Here is a 27207-nt window from a genome sequence, read left to right as displayed (position 1 = left end):
TGGTTCCTAGTCGGATACATTAACCACTGCGCCACGACGGGAACTCCCAGGAAGCTCAATTTTTATAAGTGCCAACTAAAGAATGTCGCTGCCATCTGGCTCTACAAGGGTTTGTAACCAGGCAGGGGGGCCTTCCTGGGACAGTGCTCTCTCCCATACCCTCTGCTTTAGCTCCTCTCTGAAGTACCTAGATAACAGATGCATGTTTCTTGAGTTGTTTCACAATGTTAAAATTGCCATCACGTGAAAGATGTTAAGTACTTGAAGACCATGAGCATGTAGCCTCCAGGGCTGCTGGAGCCTAAGAATTGATAATGTTAACCCCAGGACACTGCCCTGTTAACCTACCATCAACCAGTCAGAGAACTGCTCACAAGCTGATCCTAAACCCTGGAACATCCCTCCTCCCCTCGCCTTTAAAAAAGCTTTGCTTGGGGGTCCCCCTTGTGGTGCAGTGGAAATGAATCCGACTAGTGATCATGAGGGTGTGGGTTCGATTCCTGACCTTGCTCAGTGGGTTAAGGATCTGGCGTTGTCATGAGCTGTGGTGTAGGTCTCAGATGCAGCTGGTATCCTGCGTGGCTGGCAGCTATAACTCCAATTCAATCCCTAGCCTGGGAACTTCCATATGCCCCAAGTGTGGCCCTAAAAAGCAAAAAAAGAAACAAAGCTTTGCTTGAAAACAAAACTTATGGTTACCAAAAGGGACAGAAGATGGGAAGAGGGGTGGGAGGAGGGATGGACTGGGGGTTTGGGACTGGCATATGCACACAGATGGATATGGAATAACTGGCCAAAGGGAACCTCTAGCACAGAGAACTCTACCCAGTGTTCCATGATAATCTATAAGGGAAAAGAATCTGAAAAAAGAATGGATGTGTGTACATGCAAAACTGAATCACTTTGTTGTATGGCAGAAATGATCACAATATGGTAAATCAACCATACTTCGATAAAGCTGTAATATATATATATATATGTGTGTGTGTGTGTGTAAATGGGAATTCCTAAGAGGGAAAAAGAAAGTGTTCCTGAAGCCCTTTGAGGAGTGTGGGGCTTGAGGGGCATGAGCCACTTGTTCTTCTCGCAGGGCCCCGCAATAAAACTCCCTCTGCTCCAAACTCTAACATGTTGTTTTGTTTGGCCTCAGGGTGCATCGGCTACATGAACTTGCCCTGGGTAACAGATTGAGTCATTAGCCACTGTCAACCCCCCATGAAAGGAGTTCAGGGCAGAGATCAAGGGTGAGGCAATCATGCTCTAGGAAAACTGGCAGAACAGGCCTTCAGATAGTTAATATTTTCAGGAGAAACTTTTATGGGCCCGATTCTTGCCTTTTCCTGTACTTAGAAAAGCACTGAAATCATTCACAGAGGTATCTGTTCCTCGTGACCAACAGTGATCGGCCAAGCTGTGCGCTTGGTTGCACCTGCCACTTCTCCAAAATCACCTATATGCTGACCTTCCCTGTTACCTCCTCAGAAAAGGTCCTCAGAGCTGAGAAGCTGTCGCCCAGTTTAGTCCTCAGCAAACCCCTAAGAAAGCAGAAAAATCATGGTTCTCACCTTGTATGTTTTTATTTCAGCAGACAGAAAAATGTTCGTATCTCTTTTCTGGCAGTAGGATTTGGGAAAGAAGATATTCATGTTAGGGAATCATTGACTGAAACTGCCCACCTTGGCCAGGCACGATTAGCTGGGAGAATTTGGGAGAGGCTGCAAAGAGGAAGGAGATGACAAACACCCCAGGGTCTTTGGTGCTGGGATCCTTGGGTGGGCATGCCACCAAGAAGGACCCTGAGTCAGACCAAGTACGGGCCAAGTAAGACGACTGGCCAGAGACAACCTGGAAACTAACCCCATTGCTGTAAAACCTGAGGTTGCAGCCACATGGCAGAGCTCTTCTCCTGGGTTCTCTTACCCTGCTGCTCTCTGCCGGCGCACCCTTTTCCAATAAAGCCTCTTGTTTTGTCAGCATGTGTGTCTCCTCAGACAATTCATTTCTGAGTGTTAGACAAGAGCCCATTCTTGGGCCCTACAAGAGGTCCCACTCTCGGCAACATTAACTAATCAGTCTTTTTCTTTTGGTTCTCTCAATGCTTTATTTAATAATATTTATACATAATATAGTTCACATAATTACAAGGATTAAGAAGTGACTTAGATAAGGCTGTCTTGCAAAAACCTACTCAGAAGATGGGTTACCCTTCCATCAATTAAAAAAAAAAAAACCAGGAACACAGCGGGGGCGGGGATGGTGGGGAGGAATCATACGACCTACAAAATATTGCAACCCTTCTGGCAATTGGAAAGGGTCGGTGAGCTGGGAGTTCCAAGAAGAACAATGTAGAAAAGCATGAAACTCATTTTAAAGCGTGGCAAGGATCTGGGAAGTATGAGCACTGTACCAGCCAGAGTGCAGGTGCACGTGGTCTGTTTGGTACTGAGGAAATGAAGGGAATTCTGGGAGGCATGTGAGCATAGACTGAGGCTGTCCTGTCCACCACCCATCACCACTTTCCCAGAGCTCGGACCACTTCACTACCACTGATTACAGTTTATTCTTTCTCTCTGCTCGCCCATTAGCCACACGCCCCATCTACTCACATTGCCTTGCGTTCAAGGCAAAAAGTTCCACTGGTTCCAATCACAGGGCATGCGGATATTCTTCATGTTCAAGGCCAATTTTTGCATGATGTGATTAGCCCTGTCCACGTGGGAATACATGGGGAAGCCGAGTTTGTTCAGAGCCTGGGTCTGGATGTAGCTGAGGTAGGTGATGAGGCCCTGCCTCCGGTACTTGGGCATGGTGCCTGCCATCCGCATCTCTCCTGTCTGGTCCATCAGGACCCAGGACACGGGGGTCCCCTCAGGCCCCAGCAGGCACCAGTTGGGGAAGGTCTTGATACAGCGCTCGATGAATCTCTGGCTCCTCTCATTGCCACCAAAATACCAGAATGTATTCACCAAAGCAGCGTGGGAAGGATCCAGGGATGACAGTTGCAGTATCTTTTGATGGCTATTGGGGACAAGGGGGAAAGAAGAGCCCATAAATCACACCTACTGTGAAGTATTGCATTTGTTCCCCCCACCCTCAAAACTGTCCTGAGAGGTGACTAGGAGAGTATTTAAAGGTATGTGTTCTGCAGCCAGACTGCTCAGTTCATAATCCGACTCCTTGTGTGATTTGGGGCTAATTTAATGCATTTCTCACTTCCTCTATTTCCTCATCTAATAAATAAGGATGACAATCACACCTGTTTTATAGAATCATTGTGGGGCTTAAATGAGTCAATGGATGTAGGGGCTGATCCCTAGTGCCTTACAGAGTAAGTACTCCCCAGGAATTAGCTACAATTGTTTTATTTGGCCTGGGCTGCAACCTTCTTACCTAGATGGGACAAGTGTTTGTACCCTCTTTTTGCATAGAAGGAAAAAGTTGTAGAGAAAATAACTAAGTACCCTAAAGCCCATGCTTCCAAGCAGTGAAGCCAGAGCTAAGAATGTTGGCCTCCAAAGGTCCTTGGCTTCTATGTTGAATGAGTAAGGAGGCTAAAGTCCAGAAGCATCCGTGATGTGGAGGGCACGAAGCCCCCTAGCCCCCCAACCTGGGTACAGCGTCCTGAATCTGAGGGCTTCTGCAGACAGTAAAGGGGCTTCTCTAGGTGTCCTTGGATGAGCCCATAAAGTCAAACTAGGAGATCTGGACCCAGGCCCCACTTATGTCCTTAGCCATCCACGTGATCTGAACAAGCTAGTTCCTTATCTGAGCCTGTTTGCTGTCAGGACAATGGGGATAATGTCTCCCATTCTGTCTATCCCACAGTGAAGACAAGAAGACCCAGGTAGATTCTAGATGTGAAGGTGTTTTCCAGGTTATAGTGTGTGAAACAATGTGAATTAAGCTCTCCTGGGAATGTCAGTACAGAGCAGACCTCAGGATTGGGCACCTCCAGCTCGAATCTCTACCTTCAGAGTTCCGCTTTACAGTGTGAGACTGGACATCAGTGGGGGAAAATACACTTTGCTGACATTCTTTTTACTGGAACACTTGTTTAGTGAAATGAATTTACTGAACACCTACTATATGCCAGGCATTGTTCTGGCTGTGGAGGATCTATCAGTGAAGAAGAACGGGAGGGCACCAGCTCTCCTGGGGCTGGGAATGTTGTTGGGGAGAGTTCCAACATCTAGTAAGTAAGTTAACTGCATTAGCTAATTTCAAATAATCATTAAGTGCTATGAAGAAAGTAAAACTGGGTCACGGATGGAAAATAAATGGGAAGGGACATTTGAGAAGTTCTGAATAGCAAAAGAAATCACATGAGCAGGGTTGGGTGGAATGGGGGGAAACATATTTTAAGCAGAGGGAAAAGCTGATTCAAAGGGCCTGAGTTTGCAACATTCGATGGCAGGAGAAATACTGGTGGGGTTGGGGGGAGTAAGCAAGAGATGAGGTGGGGTCTAAAAAGTAGATGGGTGTTGGCTCTTACAGGGTGGGGGAGTTCAAAATTACCTCCAAGTGATATGGGACGTCCTGGACTCTTTTTTTTTTTTTTTTTGCCTTTTCTAGGGCCTCTCCCACGGCATATGGAGATTTCCAGGCTAGGGGTCTAATCAGAGCTGTAGCCTGCAGCCTATGCCACAGCCACAGCAACACCAGATCTGAGTTGCATCTGCAACCTACACCGCAGCTCACGGCAACGCTGCATTCTTAACCCACTGAGCAAGGCCAGGGATCGAATTTGCAACCTCATGGTTCCTAGTCGGATTTGTTAATCACTGAGGCACAACGGGTACTCCGTAGTCCTGAACTCTTTTAAGCAGAGGAAGGACATTGTCTAATGTACATTTTTTTTTTAAAAGAAGATTATCCTGGCTGCTTTGCAGACAATGGATTGGAAGGAGGCCAAAGCAAAAGCTGGAAAAGAATGTGGGTGGTATATTGGGTGGAATGGTGTGTCCTCTCAAAAAATATGTCCACTGGAGTTCCTGTTGTACAAATCCAACTAGTAACCATGAGTTTATGGGTTTGAACCCTGGCCTCACTGAGTGGGTTAAGGATCCAGCGTTGCCATGAGCTGTAGTGTAGGTTGCAGAGGCGGCTCCGATCCCAAGTTGCTGCGGCTGTGGCTATGGCCAGCAGCTGTAGCTCCGACTGGACCCCTAGTCTGGGACCCTTGGGAACCTTTATATGCCATGGGTGTGGCCCTAAAAAGCAAAATAAATAAATAAAAAATAAAAAAAGATATGTCTACCTGGAAAAGGGTCATTGTACATGTAAACACGTTAAAGATCTCAACATGAAATCATCTTGGGTTATCTGATGAACCTCTACTCCAATGACAATTATCCTTTTATTAGACAGAAGAGAAGACACACCCATGGAGAGATGAGAGTGATGAAGCCACAAGCCAAGGAAGGCCTAGAGCCACCAGAAGCTGGAAGAGGCAAGAGAGGATTCTTTCCTAGGCTTTGAAGGGAACACAGGCTTGCCAGCCCTTGGGCTTGAGCCTTCTGGCCTCCAGAATGGTGAGAGCACAAATTTCTGTTGTTTAAGCCACTACAGTTTGTTGTGATTTTTGGTGGATGTCCTAGAAAACTAATACATGGGCTACTTCAGGGGTGACAGAGTGGAGCAGTGCAGGGCAGCTTCTAGACTTACATGGACTTGAATTTGTTATCATTGGGCGATGGGTTCTTTGCATCCAGCAGGGAATTGGCCATTTTCTTTCCTAACTCAGAGACCATATAGAGTAAGCATTGTGTTTGCTTCACTTTACCCAGTTTAAGAGCTGCAAGATTTTTTATCACATCATCCAGGCTGGACTGCGTACCTACATGGGAGTAACAAGGAATCATATGAGCCATCACTGTTCATTTAAAGGTCTGGAAAAAGCTGTCCAGTGGCTGGAAAGTTGTGGGTTTAGAATGATCAAAACTCATGTTCTGGAGTTTCTGCCAGCACAGACAAATCCAGCATCAACAATTAGAGATTGTGGCTAACTTAGCCCTGCCAGCTCATAGACAACTCCTAGCTGACTGCAGCCACACGGTTGAATCCAGGAGAAACCAGTGGAAGAATTACCCCACTGAGTCTATTCCAAATTGCTGAACCACAGACTCATGAGCTAGTAAATGAGTGTTGTTTTAGGTTACTATTTAGGGATGGTTTGAAAACCTAACTGATAAAACCAGGCATAGTGCTAAGCACTTCTCATTCAAGATCTTATTTGATCTTTAAATGGCTCTATGTTTTGAGTACTATTATACTTCATTTTTATATATAAGGAAACTGATCCATGCCATGGATCACACAATTGATAGCATGCCCAACAAGATCACAATTTGAGGTAGCCTGACTCCAGAGGGCACATTCTTTTTTTTTTTTTTTTTTTCTGTGCATTTATTTCCATTTTAGGAAGGTGCAATATTGTTCGTCAGCTCAACTCCACTTGCAGAGCAACTAAACTTACACATTTTCTCACAAATGTGTCCGATTACAATAAAAATATGGAATGCTTCATGAATTTGCACATCATCCAAGCGAGCACATTCTTAACCAGTAAATTCCTCCTTTGTAAATATGACATAATTATAAACGGATGAGACAGAGAGGAAGCTCTGGTCCCATATTCAAGCTCTCTGATAGATTCTGTAATAAATCATGAATCCTTAATGAATCATGAATTACATTACTCATGATTTCCTGTGTAAACTCCACACCCTGCAGTCTTCGGTTCTAATTCACTATTGTTGGAAAAAATCATCAAGAAGATGCAGCTCTCAGTTGAGCTGTGAGCTGGACCCAGGCAATTGGAGGCTCCCCACCCACTCCCCTGTTCTTGCCAAGTGTGTTCCTCTTGCTTTCTCAGCTCCCAGAAGCTGCTCCAAGGACCCAGCCTGGAGGAGGAAATGTAGTGTTGTGATATCTGGATTGGGAACATGTCTGAAGTCTGATAAGGCCATTGTCTACCTTTCTGAGATTTTGGCTGGCAGGGGAGGTGATCTAATCATCCTGCAGCCTCTCAAGACAAGCCTGGAAGTAAGTTCCCTTGCTTATTAAACCTGCCACCAACCACTCTGGAGTGGTCTGCCTCTTTTGTGGATCTCTCCCTGCAATATGTGTGTATGGGGGCTGGTTTCAGATTTCACCTGGGAAGCTCCCAAGGAGGTTTGTGACGTAACAACTAGGGAGGCAGTGGCGGCTGAGAGAAAAAATGGACAGCAGGCTGAGTGTCTGGGGCTTGGAGTAAAGACATAGAGGATATGAGGGGGGGTTATTAAAAAATGAAAAGTGACCCTAAAGATGTGGTTGGGAGATCCCAGCAGCTAGCCCACATCCTGGTCCCCTTACTTTGAATCTGCAAGTGTTGTTTCCAGTTGATGACTTCTGGCAAGCCAAGGAATTCTTGACACTTCTTAGGGTCCTTGGAGTAGACTTGATAAGTATTGGTGTAGTGATCGAGTTCATCTGTCATCTCCTGTTTGGGTTGTAAAATGTAGAATCAACCAAAATGCTTGTGTTTAGTGATTACCATACTAGTTTTCAGTGTTCCATTATATTACGATATTTTAAAATACTCACATATTAGTATTTTTTGTTGTATTGTTTTATTAAGGATTATTTACGTGATGAGCTCAAGTCAAAGACTTCCTTATTCAATTAATAATGAAAAATGTCCCACGAGATCCTGCTGTGTAGCACTGGGAATTATGTCTAGTCACGTATGATGGAGCATGATGATATGAGAGAAAAGATTGTGTATTTGTATGTGTAACTGGGTCACCGTGCTGTACAGTAGAACACTGTAAGCCGGCTATAATGAAAAAAGAAAAAGAAAAAAAAAAAGAAAAATGTCCTGGACAAAACAACTACTCCTAACTCAGCTATTTCTTTAAATTTTCAAACCAAACAAAAATGACCCATTGAAAATTATTTTTCAGAGATCCCATTATGTCTCCATGGTATTGAACCCAACTAGTATCCATGAGGATGCAGGTTTGATCCCTGGCCTTGATCAGTGGGTTATGGATCTGGCATTGCCATGAGCTCTGGTGTAGGTAGCAGATGAGTCTCAGATCCTGTGTTGCTGTGGCTGTGATGTAGGCTATCAGCTGCAGTTCTGATTTGACCCCTAGCCTGGGAATTTCCACATGCCACAAGTGCAGCCCCCAAAAAAAGCAAAAAAAAAAAAAAAAAAAAAAAAAGAAAAAAAGAAAAAACAGAAAAGAAAATTATTTTTCTATACCTCCTTAAAACAATAAGATGCATGAAAAGTGACTTTGCACTAAATCTTGCCTTCTCTTTCTGCTCTTGAGAAACTGTAACTTCTCCATGTTGCCCAATCTACTTCCGTGAGCATAGACAAGTCAGCAAAAACCAAGCTAGCATCCAACACCGTATTTGGGATTGTGACTAACTTAGTCCTACAAGCTCATGTAAAATGACAATTGGGAAGGAAAATCTTTGGCCAAAAGAATAAATCCTACAGTTCATGGATTAATATTGTTAAAATAGTCATAATACCCAAAGTCATCTGTAGATTCAATTCAATTCCTATTAAAATTCCAGGAGCATTTTTCACAGATATAGCAAAAAAAGGCCTAAAATTTATATGGAACCTAAAATGAATTGAATAGACAAAGGAATCCTGGGGAAGATAAACATACATGGAAGCTTTGTACTTTCTGATATCAAACTATATTACAAAGCTGTAGTAATCAAAACATTATGGTGCTGGCATAAAAACAGACACACAGACCAATTTTCTGGGAGCCCAGAAATAAACAAACACAGTCAACTAATATTTGACAAAGGAACCAAGAACACTCAATGGGGAAAGGATAGTCTCTCCAATAAATGGTATTGGAAAAGCTGCATAATAACATGCAGAAGAGTGATATCTTCTTGGATCCCAATCTCACACCTCAAAAAATTAAATCAAAATGGACTAAAGACTTAAATATAAGTACTAAAACCATAAAAACCTAGAAGAAAATATAGGGATAAAGCTCCTTAACATAGGTCTTGGCAGTTATACTTTGGATATGACACCAAAAATTACAAGCAAAGCAGACAAAAATTGGAGTTCCCATTGTGGCACAGTGGAAATGAATCCAAGTATCCATGAGGATGTGGGTTCAACCCCTGGCCTTGCACAGCGGGTTAAGGATCTGGCATTGCCATGAGCTGTGGTGTAGGTCGCAGATGTGGCTCGGATCTGGTGTTGTTGTGGCTGTGGTGTTGGCCAGCAGCTTTAGCTCCGTCTGATTCAGCCCCTAGCATGGGAACTTCCATATGCTGAGGGTGTGGCCCTAAAAAAAAGAAAAAAAGAAGAAGGCAAAAATCAACAATTGGGACTACATCAAACTAAAGGCTTCTGCACAGCAAAAGAAACAATTGACAAAACAAAGAGGTAAGTGCTGTATGATCTCTTTTACATGTGGAATTTAAAAAGTTGAATCATAGAAAGAGAGTTGAATGGTGATTACCAGAGGCTGGGAGGGTGGCGGGGAAATGGGGAGATATTGACCAAAGGATACAAACTTCCAGTTAGAAGATGGATAGGTCCTGGGGATCTAACGTACACTGTGGGGATTATAGTTAAAAATTACTGTATTATTGAAGTTCCTATCATGACTCAGTGGTTAGCAAACCTGACTAGTATCCATGAGGATGCAGGTTCGATCCCTGGCTTCTCACAGTGGGTTGAGGATCCAATGTTGCCATGAGCTGTGGTGTACGTCGAAGACTCAGCTCGGATCCCGGGTTGCTGTGGCTCTGGTATAGGCCAGCGGCTACAGCTCCAATTGGAGCCCTAGCCTGGGAACCTCTGTATGCCATAGGTTCAGCCCTAAAAGAAAAAGACAAAAAAATTTTACTGTATTATATACGGTTGACTCTTGAATAACGTGGGGGTTAAAGGCACCAACTCTCCCCTTAGTCAAAAATCCGAGTATAACTACAGTCAGCCCTCTCTAAGTGCAGTTTCACATCCACAGATTCAACCAACCACAGATGGTACAGTTCTGTGCTACGTAATTATTGAAAAAAATTCACTTATAAGTGGTCCTGCACAGCTCAAGGGTCAAGTGTACTTGATGGTTGCTAAGAGGGTAGATCTTAAATGTTTTCACCATATGAAAAAGGTAATTCTGTGACATGATGGAGGTGTTAGCTAAAGCTATGGTGGGAATCTATAATGTGTATCAAATCTGTATATGTTATACATTTTATACTTACACAATTTTATGTGTCAACTACTGCTCATAAAGCTGGAAAAATCTTATGTTTAAGATTATTATTTTTTCAGCTGTGCCCATGACATGCAAAATTTCCTGGGCCAGGGATTGAACCCCTACCACACCAGCAAACTGAGCTACAGCAGTCACAACACCAGATCCTTAGTCCACTGAGCTACCAGGGAATTCCTTTAAGATGGTTTTTGAAAGTAGCTCAAACAATATTATTTCTTATTCAGATTTCTATCAATAATTAAAAGTCCTCATTTTCAAATTAAAAAGTTAGTTAATTTGAATAATACTTAATAACAATTTTACTTCTATGTAAAGTACATGAAATGGTTACCTATTTAATATTTTATATAAACATTTGGATTTTTACTTGAAATTTTAATATAATTATACATTTCATTTTTGAAAATTTTTTAAATTAAAAAAAATTTTTTTTGGTCTTTTTGTCTTTTTTTTTTTTTTTATTTTTTTTATTTTCCCACTGTACAGCAAGAGGGTCAGGTTATCCTTAGATGTATACATTGCAGTTACAGTTTTTTCCCCCACCCTTTCTTCTGTTGCGACATGAGTATCTAGACATAGTTCTCAATGCTATTCAGCAGGATCTCCTTATAAATCTATTCTAGGTTGTGTCTGATAAGCCCAAGCTCCCGATCCCTCCCACTCCCTCCCCCTCCCATCAGGCAACCACAAGTCTCTTCTCCAAGTCCATGATTTTCTTTTCTGAGGAGATGTTCATTTGTGCTGGATATTAGATTCCAGTCTTTCTGTCTTTTTAAGGCTGCATCCGCAGCATATGGAGGTTCCCAGGATAGGGGTCTAATCGGAGCTGTAGCCGACAGCCTAAGCCACAGCCACTGCAACGCCAGATCCTTAACCCACTGAGCAAGGCCAGGATCGAACCCACAACCTCGTGGTTCCTAGTTGGATTCATTTCTGCTGTGCCACGATGGGAACTCCCTGAAATGTTTTAATTATTTAATTTCCCTAATTAAAATTTATACAGGATATAGTCAACAATTTTGACTATGTCACTTTGCTCCTTAATTTTCCTCAATTCATTTTGTTGTTTTAGCCCTTAGGCCTTGCAATGGCTGTTTTCTCTGCTTTGAATGAAGTCCTGCCCTGCCATCATGTAAAAAATCTTATTTATCTTTAACGTCCAATTTTGGAAAAATTTCCAAAAGAAGAAGCATTGATGATCCTTCATCTGCAAATGCTGCCACATATAGTTTTTTTCCTGCCCTGTTTTGTCTTATTGATGACAGTAAGTTATATCGTGCAGCATCTCCATGGGGAGACAATATCGCAATGAGAAGTTTTGAGTTGGCATGAATGAGTTGGTGTTTTTCAAAGGTAGGAAATATTTTTTTTTTCCTTTAAGAGTTTAAAATGGAACTAGGGTCTGATTTATTGGAATGTAGAAATCTAGTTGGGAAATGCTCCTTAAGTCTTTGCGACAAAAGATCAGGCTCTTGTCTATGCCATCAACACAATCTTAAATTAGCAGGACCTTCCCCTGCTTGCCTCTGTTCCCCCAACCTGGACGCAAGAAATAAAGTGTGTTGGGTCTTAAGCATCAGTAAAGGGCTGCTGGTGTTCAGATCATGCATATTTCACAGCATGATGTAATTTGTCTGTGGATTTACTTATAGGCTCCTCAAAGCTGTGGACTTTTTGAGGACAAGGACTTGTTAACCATCACCTTAATTCATTTCTGTATCCCCAGGGACCAGCACATTGCCAGGAATGTAGGCACCCAGCACACATGAACATAGATGCATATTTGTTCTACATCTGGCATCTTACCTGCTCCTGAGGGCGAATAACCACTGTATTAAAATCAGGCCACTTGTCCACCAAGGCCTTTAGCTTGAAGGGGTTTCCTTGGTTCATGTGGAAGACGGTGCCATAAACCTGCAGTTTCCCGAGAGAGGAGAGGGTTGGCTGATTAGGAAGGGAGGACCAAAAGCATCATTTAATCAGGGCAAGGTTTATTTCTATGAAATTATCCTTTTGTTTTCTTTTAAGAGCCACACCCGTGGTATAGGGAAGTTCCCAGATAGGGGTTGAATCGGAGCTAAAGCTGCCGGCTGACACTGCAGCCACAGCAACTCGGGATCCGAACTGAGTCTGGGACCTACACCACAGCTCACGGCCTCGCCAGATCCCCAACCCACTGAGCCATGCCAGGGTTTAAACCTGCCTCCTCATGGATACCAGAGGGATTCACTTCCACTGTGCCACCACAGGAACTCCCATGAAAAAGGAAATTTTTTGATTGGAAGGTACCTAATGAGAATTTCTGCAGACCATTTTTTAGGTTTGACTTTTTTCCCCAACAAATGTATCTTTCAAAAATATTTACCTACAAAATATTCAGACCAATGAAATTTATGACGAAAAAGTATGAACTCTCCCATTACAGCATTTAGTAAGATCTTCAGTAGATTTCCTTCTGTTCCTGTACACACACATCGAATTTCACAAAAATGAAAAATTTCAGATACACTCTAGGTGTTTCCAATTTTCAATGTGAAAACTGACTCTTCAAAGAATATCTTTTTGCAGAAATCTTTGCATAGGTACCCACTATGCGCCCAGGGAAGGTTTTTCGAAGAAAGATTGCTGGGTCTACAGTTATCTACATGTTTTTAACGTAGACTTTCAAATTATCCTCTGGGCAAGGTAAATATTTCCTACCAGTAAGTGGGGGCTTTAGTCATTAAAGATCGGGGCAATGTCTCTTTGGTCCTTTATTTATTTATTTATTTATTTATTTATTTATTTATTTATTATTTGTCTTTTTGCCATTTTTTGGGCCACTCCCACGGCATATGGAGGTTCCCAGGCTAGGGGTCTAATCGGAGCTGTAGCCGCAAGCCTACACCAGAGCCACAGCAAGGCGGGATCCCAGCCATGTCTGCAACCTACACCACAGCTCACGGCAATGCTGGATCCTTAACCCACTGAGCAAGGCCAGGGATCGAACCTGCCTCCTCATGGATGCCAGTCAGATTCCTTTCCACTGAGCCATGATGGGAACTCTGCCCCCTGGTTAATTTATCTCTCCCCCTAAGTCTCTGGTCCTTTTCTAGTAAATAAAAATTAAGCCAGAGGGTCAACCTATGAAAGAACGATTACCTTTCTCTTCCCCAGCGTGAAAGGATGGTTACCAATGGATAAGGTTGAGGAAGGTGAATACCTTCAGCTCACCCCCAAATTATGTCAAGCCTTTCAAAGTATTAGCCTCCAATAAGAGAAAGAGATGTCACCATGATTGACATCCTTGTAGACTTATGGTCCGATCTATGAAACAGCGGCTAATATGTGCACAGTGGCTAATATTTGACCCTGTGGTAGCATCAGGGTGCATGGTGTGGACAAAAAAGATTAATGGAAGTTGAAATATATAAGTTTTATTGACCAATGTCCAGGACGTTGTGCCAAGTGGATGAGCATAATGGTGAGTTGTTGGTTTCAAGAGGTAACTTGCCTGGAGTAAAATCCTGGCTGTATGCTCGGTGAACTTGGTGGCGTGCAGAGACCTCCAGGCTCTGCGCCTGTCCAGCACCACAACCAGGATGTTGGAGGTGCTTAATCCAGTCAAGTTGCAGAACTTTTCCATCATCACAAGGATCGCCCGCCCGGGGTGCTCTTTTATAGGCACTCCCATTACCGTCCCACGCCCCACCTCCCCCACAGCCTCTGGCAGTCATCGATCTGGTCTCCATTTCTGCCATTTTGTTATTTCAAGAATTTTAGATAAATGGAGTCACATAGCACGTGACCCTTTGGGACTGGCTTGCTTTCACTCAGCATGATTTTCTGGAGATGCATCCAGATTGTTGCAGGTATCCATAGCTCGTTCCTTCTTTATCATTCAGTGGTATTCCGTGGTATGGATGTACCATGGTTCATTCACCTATGAAAGGACATCTGGGTTGCCTCCGGTTTTTGACTCTGAGGGATAAGGCTCTCATAGACATTTGTGTATTTGAGTTTGTGTGACCATAAAGTTGCATTTCTCTGGGGCAAATGCTCAGAACTGCAATTGTTGGTTGTGTGCTGGTTGGACAGGGAGTGTTTAAAGAAACAGACAAGTTGCTTTTCAAGACTGGCTGTGCCATTTCACATTCCTACCAGCAAGAGTTGAGAGATCCCGTTTCTCCTCACTTTTACCATCGGAAGTTGAGAGACGTTTTTGCTCCAAACATTCAGGCAAGCTCAGGAAAGTTCAAATTGGGTAGGTGACTTATATTTCTGGCCCCAGCAGTATAACCAGTTGGGCAAGTTATTTGTTTTCTTGGCCTTAGAGACCTCCTCTGCAACACAGGGAGAAGCCTGATACCCATCCCATGTGGGCGTTTGGAAGTGTATGTGAGTTCACAGATAAAGCCCAGGAGCTGGGATGAAGTAAGGGTGATAACTGCCTCCTATTGCTTCTGATGGGCTACTCTGCCACCGTTTCTGGCCCCGACATACCCAGGTGGTGCTGGTGTGGACAGTGGTTGCATGTGACTTGAGCTTCTATCTTTAGCTATCAAAGTAGCTTTTTAAAAGAGCAGTTCCAAAATAAAATAAAACAAAATACAAAGCATTTCCTAGCTTTGTCAATCCTCTGAGTGGTAAAAAGGAAAATATAAGTGAAATACGTGTAAATCCAGCCCCTTGGTAACAAACGTTGCAATAAAATAATGAAGGGTATGTAATCATTTCTAGGTCTTCTCCATGGATAGTGTACCTTCTTTTGGGTGTCAAAGAGATAGGATTTGGCCCATGAAATATTCCCCAAAGACACATGGTGGTAACCTCACCTCAGGCAGAAAGGTTGAAAAATTATTATGTCTTAGGTGAACCTCTTAAGGAAAAACCAAGGAAATGATTTTGCCTCTGCAGAGAGCAGTTTGGGGCCACTTAAAAATATTGGGCATGGAGTTCCCATTGTGGTGCAGCAGAAATGAACCCGACAAGTAACCATGAAGACATGGGTTCCATCCCTGGCCTTGCTCAGTGGGTGTAGGATCTGGCATTGCCATGAGCTGTGGTGTAGGTCACAGGTGCGGCTCAGGTCCTGCATTGCTGTGGCCTGTGACATGGTCTGGCAGTTGTAGCTCCGATTCGAGTCCTAGCCTGGGAACTTCCCTATGCCACAGGGGCAGCCCTAAAAAGCAAATATATGTCTATCTATCTATCTATCTACCTATGTATCTATCTATCTATCTACCTCTGTATCTGTCTATCGATCTATCTATCTATGTATTTGGACATGTCATATTCCTGAGACCTCCTTCCTCTTCCAGGACAAATATCTTTTCCTTGCCAAGAAGTGGTGTGGGCTGCATCAGATGTACCATGAGTGAGTTTCTGCTACCGATGGCATGCTCAGTCAACGCTCATTTTCTTTCCCTCCTGTTACAGGAAGAGACAACCCTCTGGTTCCCTAAGAATGCCCCGTGCTCACCTTTAAGGACTCGGGAAGGCTCTTCCTCAAGCATTTCTCTAGCCTCAGCAGCATCTGGGCACTCTGCAAGTGGAGCATCTTGGCAGGTACCTTAGCCTAGAAGAGGACCAAGAAAACAGGCAGGAATGAGAAGATGGTGAACCAAACAGATGACACAAACAGATGGAAAGACATTCCATGCTCTTGGATTGGAAGAACCAATATGACCAAAATGACCATACCACCCAAGGCAATCTACAGATTCCATGCAATGCTGATCAAATTACCAAGGACATTTTTCACAGAACTTGAACCAAATAGTTCAATGTTTGTTTGGAAGCACAAAAGACCGAGAATAGCCAAAGACATCCTGAGAAAGAAAAATGGAGCTGGAGGAATCAGGCTTCCTGACTTCAGATGCTACTGCAAAGCTACAATCATCAAAACCATATGGCACTGGCACAAAGACAGAAATATACATGGGTGGAAGAGGGGAGAAAGCCCAGAGTTAAACCCATGCACCGACAGCCAGCTAGGCTATGACAAAGGAGGCAAGAATTTACGATGGAGAAGAGACAGCCCCTTCAAGAAGTGGTGCTGGGAAAACTAGTGACAGCCACATGGAAAAGAAGGAAATTAGAACCCCTTCCTAACACCATACACACAAATAATCTCCAAGTGGATTAAAGACCTAAATGTAAGACCAGATACTCTAAAACTCTTAGTGGAAAACATAGGCCAGACACTCTCTGACATAAACCACAGCAATATCTTCTCAGATCCCCCACCTAGAATCATGACAATCAAAGAAAAATAAACAAATGGGACTTAATTAAAACTGAAAGTTTCTGCACAGCAATGGAATCCCTAAGCAAAATGAAAAGACAACGCACAGAATGGGAGAAGATTTTGCAAATGAAAATCTTCACAGCTGACAAGGGATTAATCTCCAAAGTTTATAAACACCCTCTGCAGCTCAATACCAAAAAAAAAACCCAAAAAAACAACAACAACAACAACAAAAAACCAAAATCCAAACAACCCCATCAAAAAATAGGCAAGAGATCCAAACAGATAATTCTCCAAAGAAGACATACACATGGCCAAAAAACACATGAAAAGATGTTCAACATCACTCATTAGTAGAGAAATGCAAATCACGACCACTATGAGGTACCACCTTACACCAGCCAGAATGGCCATCATCCAAAAGTCTACAAACAGTAAATGCTGAAGAGAGTGTGGACAAAAGGGAACCCCATTACACTGCTGGTGGGAATGTAAATTGGTGCCACCACTGGGGAACGCAATATGGAGATTCCACAGAAAGCTAAACATAGAATTACCATTTGATCCAGTAATCCCACTCCTGGGCATCTATCCAGAGAAAACCATGACTTGAAAACATACATCTACTCCAATATTCAAGGCAACATGAATGGAAACAACCTAACTGCCCATGGACAGAAGAGTGCATAAAGAAGATGTGGTACATATACACAATGGAATATTCCTCAGCCATTAATAGGAAAGAAATAACTGCATTTGCAGCAACATGGATGGACCTAGAAACTATCATGCTAAGTGAAGTCAGTCAGACAGTGAGACCCCAACATCAAAGGTTATCACTTACATGTGGAATCTTAAAAACAGGCACAGTGAACTTCTCTGCAGAATAGATACTGACGCCCAGACTTTGAACAACCTATGGTTTCCAAATGAGACAGGTTGGGGATGGGGTGATGCACTGAGGGTTTGGGATGGAAATGTTGTAAAATTTGGTTGTGATGACCGTTGTACATCTATAAATGTACTAAATTCACTGAGTAATAAAAAAAAGACAAACAATAAAAAAACAAGACAATCTCAATATCTAGCCCTAGGATAAGGCCACATCAATCACGTTCGCATAGCAGATAGCGACAGAGTAAAGAGACAAAGTAGGTGATTAAATAATTCATCTCACCAGGGGATTGTAAGGAAAGAATAAAAGTATGGGGTGCCCCTGTGAGTCAATGCTGACTTGAGAGAAAACCAGCTTACTGAACAATAAAATCAAGCAGGCTTGCTTGGAAATAAAAGCATGACACAGCACATAAGGCATGCTCCCAGATAATAAAGCACTGGTGGAACTTGACCCTCATCCTACCCAGTGAGGTTGGTAACACCGTGAGTCCTAGGATATGCTCTTCTGAACACAGTAAAAATAAAAAATACAGGAAAAGGTGATGTTCTACTGAAACCTGAGATGATTTATCGTATTTTAGCAAAGCCCACCTTTTTGCCAGTTTCTACTATGGCATGACAGTCCCGGTTGGACCCTGCTGGGACAAGAACGCTCCCCTGCCTGACACAGAAGAGGCACTGCTGATGAAGGCTGACGTCTACCCAAGAAGGAAGAAGAAGGCGGTCTTCTGCCCTCTCCACTTTTCCTTTGATGATAAAACTGTAGCCCACTAAATTCTAGGGGATGGAGCACTCCCTTGCCAGCAGGCTCATATTTCTCACAAGCATTCCTATACGAATAAACTCTTTCCTGACCTGTTGCTCTGCTTCTCACTGAATTCTTTCTGTGCCGAGACAGACCTGACACCTCACTACCATTCTACTGGTTTCATCAGTTGGTGGCAACTCTAGGAACCATCAAGACAATAACTGTCACACGAACAAAGGACAACACTCAAACAAAAGGAGAAAATAGAGAAGAAAAAAGTACACAGTTCTTGATTAAAAGAGATAAGTCTTTGCTTATAGATATTAAATAAGCAACATAGGTGAGAATTGTAAGGATGTGGAGAGAGAAATTCAGAAGGGAAAACAAAATAGGAAAAAGGCATTTCATGGCCATACCATGACTGATAAAAATCTTTTGAATTTCCTTTCTCTTTCACATGATTTAAATTAACAATAAATCTGGTCTGCATCCCAGTCCACTTTCCTCTGCATATGTCCTCCCTGACTGTGAACAGACTATTTCACTTTCCCGGTTAACCTTTATCTGAGGAACAGGCCACCTCTTTTAGAGTGTTTCCTACAGGAGTAAATCGAATAATGTCTGCACATACCTCGACAGTAGGTGCTAGATACACATCATCTGGATCAGGAGCCTTCCTTGCAGCTGTTATTACCGCTCCATGCAACCCCCCTCCATATCGTTGATCTGCTCAGAATGGAAACCCGGCTTAGCCCTTCCAAGAATGTTTTCTGCTCTACACATAGTACATGGGACAGATTACTTCTCAGATTGAATCAACTCCCTCTCCTTCAAAGTGTATCAATAAATGAGCTCAGCCCTCTTACCTAGAATCAACAAGATCATCTGATTTTTCCCCTGGTCATGGGAGAAAAAGAAGGCAAGTCTCAAAACAGTGATTCTCTCACCATTCGGGCCTCACCTGAAAAGTTGTCTCTGTGCAGAAAGATCCCTAGGACCAAATGCGAAGCAGCAGACTTTTCCAGAATGTGGAATTCTTCTTGTCTTGGCCCATACAGCCAGGACTTGCAAGTGTGTTCTGGTAATTTTTCTCCAGAAACAGCTGAGTTGCAGCCGTTAACAAAGACCTTGCCTCTTTAAGAGGGGAGGGTGGAGAAGCTTCTATTAGCTGGCGTGTTGTCCAGTGGCACCAGGTCCCTCCCTCTGGGTCACATGTTCTGCTGCTTCTGCAAGTTTGGGAGCCTGGCTGAAACTCAGAGTTTGTGGTCTGATCCCACCACTTACCGGTTGTATGTTTATAGCCAAGTTATCTAATCTCTCTGTGCCTCGGTTTCCTCGTGTACTCATGCTACCTCCTCTTACTAGGTTTTGGGTTTTGTTTTTGTGAGTTAAACAGGCTAGCATTTGTGAAATGTTCAGGTGAGTGCCTGACAAATATAAAACATGTGTTAATGTTTCTTAAAGGAAACAAAGCAAAACAAAACTACCTGAATGTAGGGTAGGCCAGATGTGTAAATATGTCTCTCCAAATCTTGAGTGAAATCCTTTTTCCCTGTGGTTATAGACCCAGCCCCTTTTGATAAGAGCATTATTGTAATTATTATTATTATTTTGCTTTTTAGGGCCAAACCTGGAAGTTGAAGCTGAGCTGCAGCTGCCGGCCTACCCACAGCCACAGCAATGCAGGATCCGAGGTGCCTCTGCAGCCTACACTGCAGCTTGTGGCAATGCTGGGTCCTTAGCCCACTAAGCGAGGCCAGGGATTGAACCCGCATCCTCACAGACGCTATGCTGGGTACTTAATCCACTGAGCCACAACGGCCACTCCAATAGTATCTTTCTAACATTGATCAGAATACCATTGTTAAAAATTGTTGATCAGAATATCACTGTTAAAAATTCAGTTTAATAGCATCAGCTGAATGTATGTCCGTCATTTGTGGAATTTTTTTAAGGAGCTGCCATGTGAGAGAGTCTTTAAGTTGGCTGAAACTGAACCAGGCATAACTTGGAGGAAGTAAATCAGAGAGTCAGGGTGTGATTGTCCTTATACCCTAAACAAGGTATCAGCAGTTAAGGGAAACGTTTTGTGGGCAATCAGAACCGCACACCCTTAAACTGGAAAAGGGAATGATGTATTCAAAACAGTAAAGGATAAAATCATGTAAAGGAGAATGGGCCTACTAGTAGGTTGAGAAATCTGGAAGAATCTTATGTCAATGGTCTTTGGTAGAAGCAGATTAATTTATGGAGATTTCTGTGTGTGTGTGTGTGTGTGTGTGTGTGTGTGTGTGTGTGTGTGTGTGTGTCCACATCCATAGCACGTGGGAGTTCCAGGCCGGGGACTGAACCCACACCACAGCAGTGACCAGAGCCACTGCAGTGAAAACACCAGATCCTTAGCCCACTGTGCCACAAGGGACCTCCCAAGGTTTTATTTGTTTTGAGGCAGTCAGCTTCTGTGGACCATCTTCTTTCTGAGGTTCCCTGGAAAGCTGACGTTGAAGACTTTTCTTTGTATATTTTTCTCATGCTTATCATCTGGAGATAAGTCCTTGTAAGCTTACAGCTGAATCGGTCAGGAATACCTGAGAGAGGCGTCCCTTCCAGGAAGGCTCCAGGGGCAGTCCTTCTCAGGGTTCTTTTCCAGAATCACCTGCATTTAGATGATCTAAGAATTGATCAGGTAATTGATGAGGAAAAGCAGTGTACTCCTATCGAAGCTCACGCAGAATGAACCAACCTTGTCTTTTTCAAAATGTTGTACTTTAGTATTGATGGAGCTATTTCCTATGACACAGGCCTGCCAGTGAGCAAATCATACCATCTCGGATGGGACAAAATGGGATAGGACACAGTAAAAAAATGAATGAAACCCTGACACACACGACAAGGTACATACGCCTCATAGGCATTAGGGGAATGGAAATTCCAGCCTTAAAATAGTACTCAGTATATGCTGTGAATCTTATGAAGTTCAAGAACCTGAAAAATAGTCACTAAAGCAATCCTAACTGTGGTTGCCTCTGGTAGGGCTGTAGATTCATGGGCAAAGAGCATGAAAGAAGTTTCAGGGGTGACAGAATTGCTTGCTTTTTTGAAAGGGATGCAGGTTTCACAAGCATAAGTAAGCCTATTTTAATGTCACAGAACTGCAACATGAGATCTAGGGGTTTGCTAACTATGCCTTATTTTAAAAGAGAGAGAAGTCTTTGATTTGCCTTTCTCCATTAATTAGTGAGAGGTTGAGCATCTCTTCATTTGCCTGCTGCGAATCTGTATGTCTTCTTTGGAGAAGTTTCCATTTAGGTCTATTGACCATTTTTTGATTGGGTGGTCCTTTTGTTGTTGAGGTGTGTGAGTTGTTTGTATATTTTGAAGATTGGGCCCTTGTCGGTTGCATCATTTGCAAAGACTTTCTCTCATTCAGTGGGTTGTTTTTTGCTTTTTTTTTTTTTTCAGTTGTTTTCATTTTTTTCCCCACCCTTTGTACAGCATGGGGATCAAGTTCCCCCTACAAGTATACATTTTTTCCCCACCCTTTGTTCTGTTGCAATGTGAGTATCTAGACAAAGTTCTCAATGCTACTCAGCAGGATCTCCTTGTGAATCTATTCTAAGTTGTATCTGATAACCCCAAGCTCCTGATCCCTCCCACTCCGTCCCTCTCCCCCCAGGCAGCCACAAGTCTCTTCTCCAAGTCCATGATTTTCTTTTCTGTGGAGATGTTCATTTGTGCTGGCTATTAGATTCCAGTTATAAGGGATATCATATGGTGTTTGTCTGTCTCCTTCTGACTCATTTCACTCAGGATGAGAGTCTCTAGTTCCATCCATGTTGCTGCAAATGGCATTATGTCATTCTTTTTATGGCTGAGTAGTATTCCATTGTGTATGCATACCATTTCTTCCTAAGCCAATCATCTGTTGATGGACATTTGGGTTGTTTCCATGTCCTGGCTATTGTGAATAGTGCTGCAATGAACATGCGGGTGCATGTGTCTCTTTTAAGCAGAGTTTTGTCTGGATATATGCCCAAGAGTGGGATTGCAGGGTCATATGGAAGTTCTATGTATAGATTTCTAAGGTATCTCCAAACTGTTCTCCATAGTGGCTGTACCAGTTGACATTCCCACCAACAGTGCAGGAGGGTTCCCTTTTCTCCACACCCCCTCTAGCACTTGTTATTTGTGGACTTACGAATGATGGCCATTCTGACTGGTGTGAAGTGGTATCTTTTGGTGGTTTTGATTTGTATTTCTCTTATAATCAGGGATGCTGAGCATTTTTTCATGTGTTTGCTGGCCATCTGTATATCTTCCTTGGAGAACAATCTATTCAGGTCTTTTGCCCATTTTTTCCATTGGTTGATTGGCTTTTTTGCTGTTGAGTTGTATAAGTTGTTTATATATTCTGGAGGTTAAGCCCTGTCCATTGCATCGTTTGAAACTATTTTCTCCCACTGTGTAAGCTGTCTTTTTGTTTTCTTTTGGGTTTCCTTTGCTGTGCAAAAGCTTTTCAGTTTGATTAGGTCCCACTGGAGTATTTTTGTTCTTATTTCTATTGCTTTGGGAGACTGACCTGAGAAAATATTCATGATTTTGTGTGTGGCGTTAGAGAATGTTGTAATTTCACTCTTTTACATGTAGCTGTCCAGTTTTCCCAGCGCCATTTGTTGAAGAGATACCTTCTCTTCTAGGAGTTTGATGGTGTCCTGTCTTATATTTAAGTCTTTCAGCCATTTTGAGTTTATTTTTGTACACGGTGTAGGGTGTGTTCTAATTTCATTGCTTTGCATGCAGGTGTCCAGGTTTCCCAGCAATGCTTGTTGAATAGACTTTCTTTTTCCCATTTTATGTTCTTGCCTCCCTTGCCAAAGATTAATTGTCCATAGGTGTCAGGGTTTATTTCTGGGTTCTCTACTCTGTTCCATTGGTCTGTCTGTCTGTTTTGATACCAGTACCACACTGTTTTGATGACTGTGGCTTTGCAGTATTTCTTGAAGTCTGGGAATTTTATGCCCTCTGCTTGGTTTTTGTTTCTCAGGATTGCTTTGGCAATTCTGGGTCTTTTGTGGCTCCATATAAATGTTTGGATTGTTCTAGTTCTGTGAAAAATGTCATGGGTAATTTGATAGGGATTGCATTGAATGTGTAGATTGCTTTGGGTAGTATGGCCATTTTTACAATGTTGGTTTTTCCAATCCATGAACATGGGATATCTTTCCATTTCTTTACATCTTCTTTGATTTCTTGGATTAACGGTTTATAATTCCTGGCATATAAGTCTTTTACCTCCTTGGTCAGGTGTATTCTGAGGTATTTGATTTTTTGAGATGAATGGTTTCTTTTGCTGTGCCAAAGCCTTTGTGTTGAATTAAGTCCCATTGGCGTATTTTTGTTTTTGTTGTCATTATTCTAGGAGATGGATCAAAGAAGATAGTGCTGCAGTTTGTCAAAGAGCATTATGTCTATGTTTTCCTCCAGAAGTATATGTGGCTTTACATTTAGGTCTCTAATCCAGTTTGAGTTTATTTTTGTGTATGGCGTTAGAGAATGTTGGAATTTCACTCTTTTACGTTAGCTATCCAGTGTTCCCAGCGCCATTTGTTGAAGAGACTATCTTTCCTCCACTGTATGTTCTTGCCTCCTTTGTCATAGATCAAATGACTGTAGATGCCTGGGTTTATTTCTGGGCTTTCCATTCTGTTCCATTGATCTGTATTTAGAGACTCTCTCTGGATTTCATGTCCTGTGTGATTACATGTCCAAATGTTTCTTTAATTTATCCTTTCTAATTAACTACTGGTTTGCCCACCTGTATGAGTGAACATTCAGGACCTTTTCTGGAGTTCCCATTGTGGCTCAGCAGTAAGGAACCCAACTAGGATCTGTGAGGATGTGGGCTCCATTCCTGGCCTCATTCAGTGGGTTAAGGATCTGGCATTGCTGTGAGCTGTGGTGTAGGTCACAGATGTGGCTTGGCTCTTGCATTGCTGTGGCTGTGGCATAGGCTGTAGCTCTGATTTGACCCCTAGCCTGGGAACTTCCACATGGCACATCTGCCACCCTAAAAAGCAAAACAACAACAAAAACAACAAACCCCAAATCCTTTCCCAAGAACTTTGATGGTATCACTTACCTGTTGGCCAAGTGCCTTGGGCTGTTCTGGAGAAGTGTGAAAGTGTGAAGTCAGTGTGATTCTTCTCATCATAACCAGTCTCTCTTCTCTCTCTGGACCCTTGTAGGATCTTGTCTTCACCTTTGGTGCTCAGAAATTTCACAGGAATGTATAAAGTGAGTTATCTCTGTTGTAAGTCATTCCTTACTTGGGGAAAATCTGTTGCTTCTTCTCCAACCCCTTCTTTCTTTTGCTCTCTTTACATTGTTTTCAAAACTCCATTTGCTCTGTTCTCATTTTCTAGAATGCCATTTAGATAGATGTTCAAACTTGTCCGTGTTCAGTTCTCTTATATTTTCTTTTCTTTCATGTTTTCCGTCTCATTTTCATTCTGTGTGATGCTCTGAGCTATACCTTCTTCTGCCAAAACTTCCCAGCTTTCTTTCTTTCTTTTTTTTTTTTTTGTCTTTTTAGGCTGCACCCATGGCATATAGAAGTTCCCAGGCTAAGGTTGGAATTGGAGCAGCAGCTGCCAGCCTGCACCACGCCATAGCAATGCCAGAGCCAAGCCTCCTCTGGGACCTACCCCACAGGTCACAGCAATGCTGGATCCTTAACCCACTGAGCGAGGCCAGGGATCCAACCCATGTCCTCATGGATATTAGTAAAGGGCATTACCATTAAGCCACAGTGGAAACTCCCCCGTTTTCTAATTCTCTATCACCCGTGAACACTCTGCTACTCAGTCCATCACTGGAGATGTTTATTCAAATTTCCAGTCTTTAATTTCCAAAATCTCTAGTTGATTATTTTTTATGAATGTAAACTAAAATGTCACAATCATCCTTCTCTAAAGCCTCCTAATTGCTCTGTCTCTCTTTCAGCAGGTGTGAATTCATCCATAGGTACAGTTTGATGCCTCTCTTTCCTTGTCAGGTCTTTGGTCATTCCCGGTTTTCTTTTATCTTTGAGCTTGAGACTTCCTTTTCACAATTTTAGAACATTTTTACGAATCCATGCCCCTGGTATTTTGGAAGGTGAGCCTGGAGTGTTGCAAGTTGTGGCAATAGTTTGCCCTCTTTGTGTGAAGCCCTCCCCTCTTCCAAGAGTCAGACCTCTCTGTTGCTTCTAGCCTCAACCCCATCCCCGATTTCTGCTTTGCAAAATGCTTAGCAAGAGTCAGGATGGAGTCAAAGGTCAACCATCTGAACTTGTCCAATCTAGCTCTAACAGGCAACAGGTCTGGGCTGGGTTTACACCAGTTTTATCTGTGTACTGTGGGCTGATTCAGCCCCACATGCTCTTCTAGCAGACACTTTCACACCTGTGCAGTTTCTTGCACTTTTACTGCTCTCTAGGCTTGCTCCTTTTCCTTCTCCAGCTTATAGGATTTCCTCAACACATCTGGAGCATCAACACATTCTTTTTGTCCTTTCCTGGCTCTTATTGGTGTTCATGTAATCATATAGTGAGGCTGAGGCAGATGGTAAGATAAAGGCTCCATCTGCCATCTTGAGCCAATTCTCTAACTAGTATTCATGCAATCCTCTTCATATCCATTTTTATGTATGCAAGGTTTTTTTTTTAAATATGTGTGTTAAATATAGGAAACCAAGGAGTTCTGGGGTGGCTCTGTGGGGTAAGGATCCAGCATTGTCACTGCAGCTGTTCGGGTTGATCTCTGGCCTGGGAACTTCCACATGCCATGAGTGCAACCATAAAAAATGAACAATGAAAAACATTTAAAGAGGAACTCCAAATCTACCATGTTGCTGTAATGTGCCCAAAACCATCTGCTGAGGGGCTGAGCCACCGTTGTAACTCAGACACACTCTTGACCCCTAATACATGTTTTTTTTTCTTTTGTTTGTTTTTTGTTTTTGTTATTTGTTTTTGCCATACAGCATGCAGAAGTTACCAGGCCAGGGAGGGACCCTGTGCCAGAGCAGTGACCCAAGCCACAGCAGTGACAAGGCCCATCCTTAACCCACTGAGCCACCAGGGAATTCCCCCAATCCATATTTTTACCGCATTCCCCAGGCAGTAGATTTAGGCATATTAAAGCAGGATTCGGTAATTATACAACGTGTAAGAGTTCTAGGGCACTTTGACATAATTTGCCTTATCTTTCCTCCTGAAAGGCCCTGATATAGCATCATTATTTACCCTAGACAGGACATCTTGGAATTAAAACAAATAAGAACGTTAGCAGAGACAACTGGGCGATGAGATTCAGGGTCTGGAAACTTCAGGTCTGTACACTTGAAGACTGAAAGAGTAAATCTTGGGGTAGCCAGGATGTTTTCTCACCACCTACCTCAAACCGTAAAGGAATCAGCACACTAAGAGGGCACACAAGTAAACCCCCTAAAGGCCGAAAAGTCTTGTTTTCCATAAAATAGCTTCCCTTCATCTTTAGAGACATTGGAGAGCCCCTTCCAAAGAACTCCACAGTATCTTTGGCATCCGTAAGGCTCATAAGCAGGGGCAATGCGGCTGGGAAGTCTGGCTCAAGGAAGATTTAAGAAATATTAAAGATGTCAGAGGAGAGCGTTCCTGTTGTGGTTCAGCAGGTTAAAAACCCAGCTAATATCCATGAGGATGCAGGTTTGATCTCTAGGCTCAATCAGTAGGTTAAGGATCAGGTTTGGCAGCAAGCTGAGGCATGGGTTGCAGATGCGGCTTGGATCCAGTGTTGCTGTGGCTGCAGCATAGGCTGGCAGCTGCAGCTCAGTTGGGTTAAGCATCTGGTGTTGCTGTGAGCTGTGGTGTGGGTTGCAAACACGGCTCAGATCCTGCATGGCTGGGCTGTGGTGTAGGCTGGCACCTGCCGCTCCGATTCGACCCCTAGCCTGTGAACTTCCACATGCTGCAGATTCGGCTGTAAGAAGAGGAAAAAAAAGAAGAAAGAAAGAAAGAAAGAAAGAAAGAAAGAAAGAAAGAAAGAAAGAAAGAA

General features: G+C 42.9%; 1 protein-coding gene across 4 annotated transcripts; it reads right to left on the bottom strand.

The window, feature by feature from the left end:
• Positions 1-2075: 2075 nt before the first annotated feature.
• On the bottom strand, positions 2076-19271 carry LOC100518644 (glycine N-acyltransferase). 4 transcript variants are annotated; one of them, XM_021083006.2, is made up of 7 exons: positions 19095-19271; positions 18765-18859; positions 15721-15816; positions 12066-12173; positions 7357-7483; positions 5665-5836; positions 2076-3018 (listed from the first exon to the last, which is right to left on the bottom strand). In XM_021083006.2, the coding sequence occupies exons 3-7, from the start codon at positions 15796-15798 to the stop codon at positions 2619-2621; spliced, it is 885 nt and encodes a 294-aa protein (XP_020938665.2). In that variant the 5' UTR covers positions 15799-15816; positions 18765-18859; positions 19095-19271; the 3' UTR covers positions 2076-2618. The 4 variants fall into 4 exon arrangements, with proteins under 4 accessions (XP_020938665.2, XP_084867235.1, XP_003122754.5 ...); XM_085011109.1 differs by lacking the exon at positions 5665-5836; XM_003122706.7 differs by lacking the exon at positions 18765-18859.
• Between the last annotated feature and the right edge of the window lie 7936 nt (positions 19272-27207).

This window comes from Sus scrofa, chromosome 2 (assembly GCF_054392235.1).
Source record: "Sus scrofa isolate SSC_HxYL_T2T_F1_AM1 chromosome 2, Sscrofa_HxYL_maternal_Yorkshire_Landrace_v2.0, whole genome shotgun sequence".
NCBI lineage: Eukaryota > Metazoa > Chordata > Mammalia > Artiodactyla > Suidae > Sus > Sus scrofa.
The sequence above is the reverse complement of the archived record's forward strand: the minus strand, read 5'-3'. Positions and strand labels throughout refer to the sequence as shown.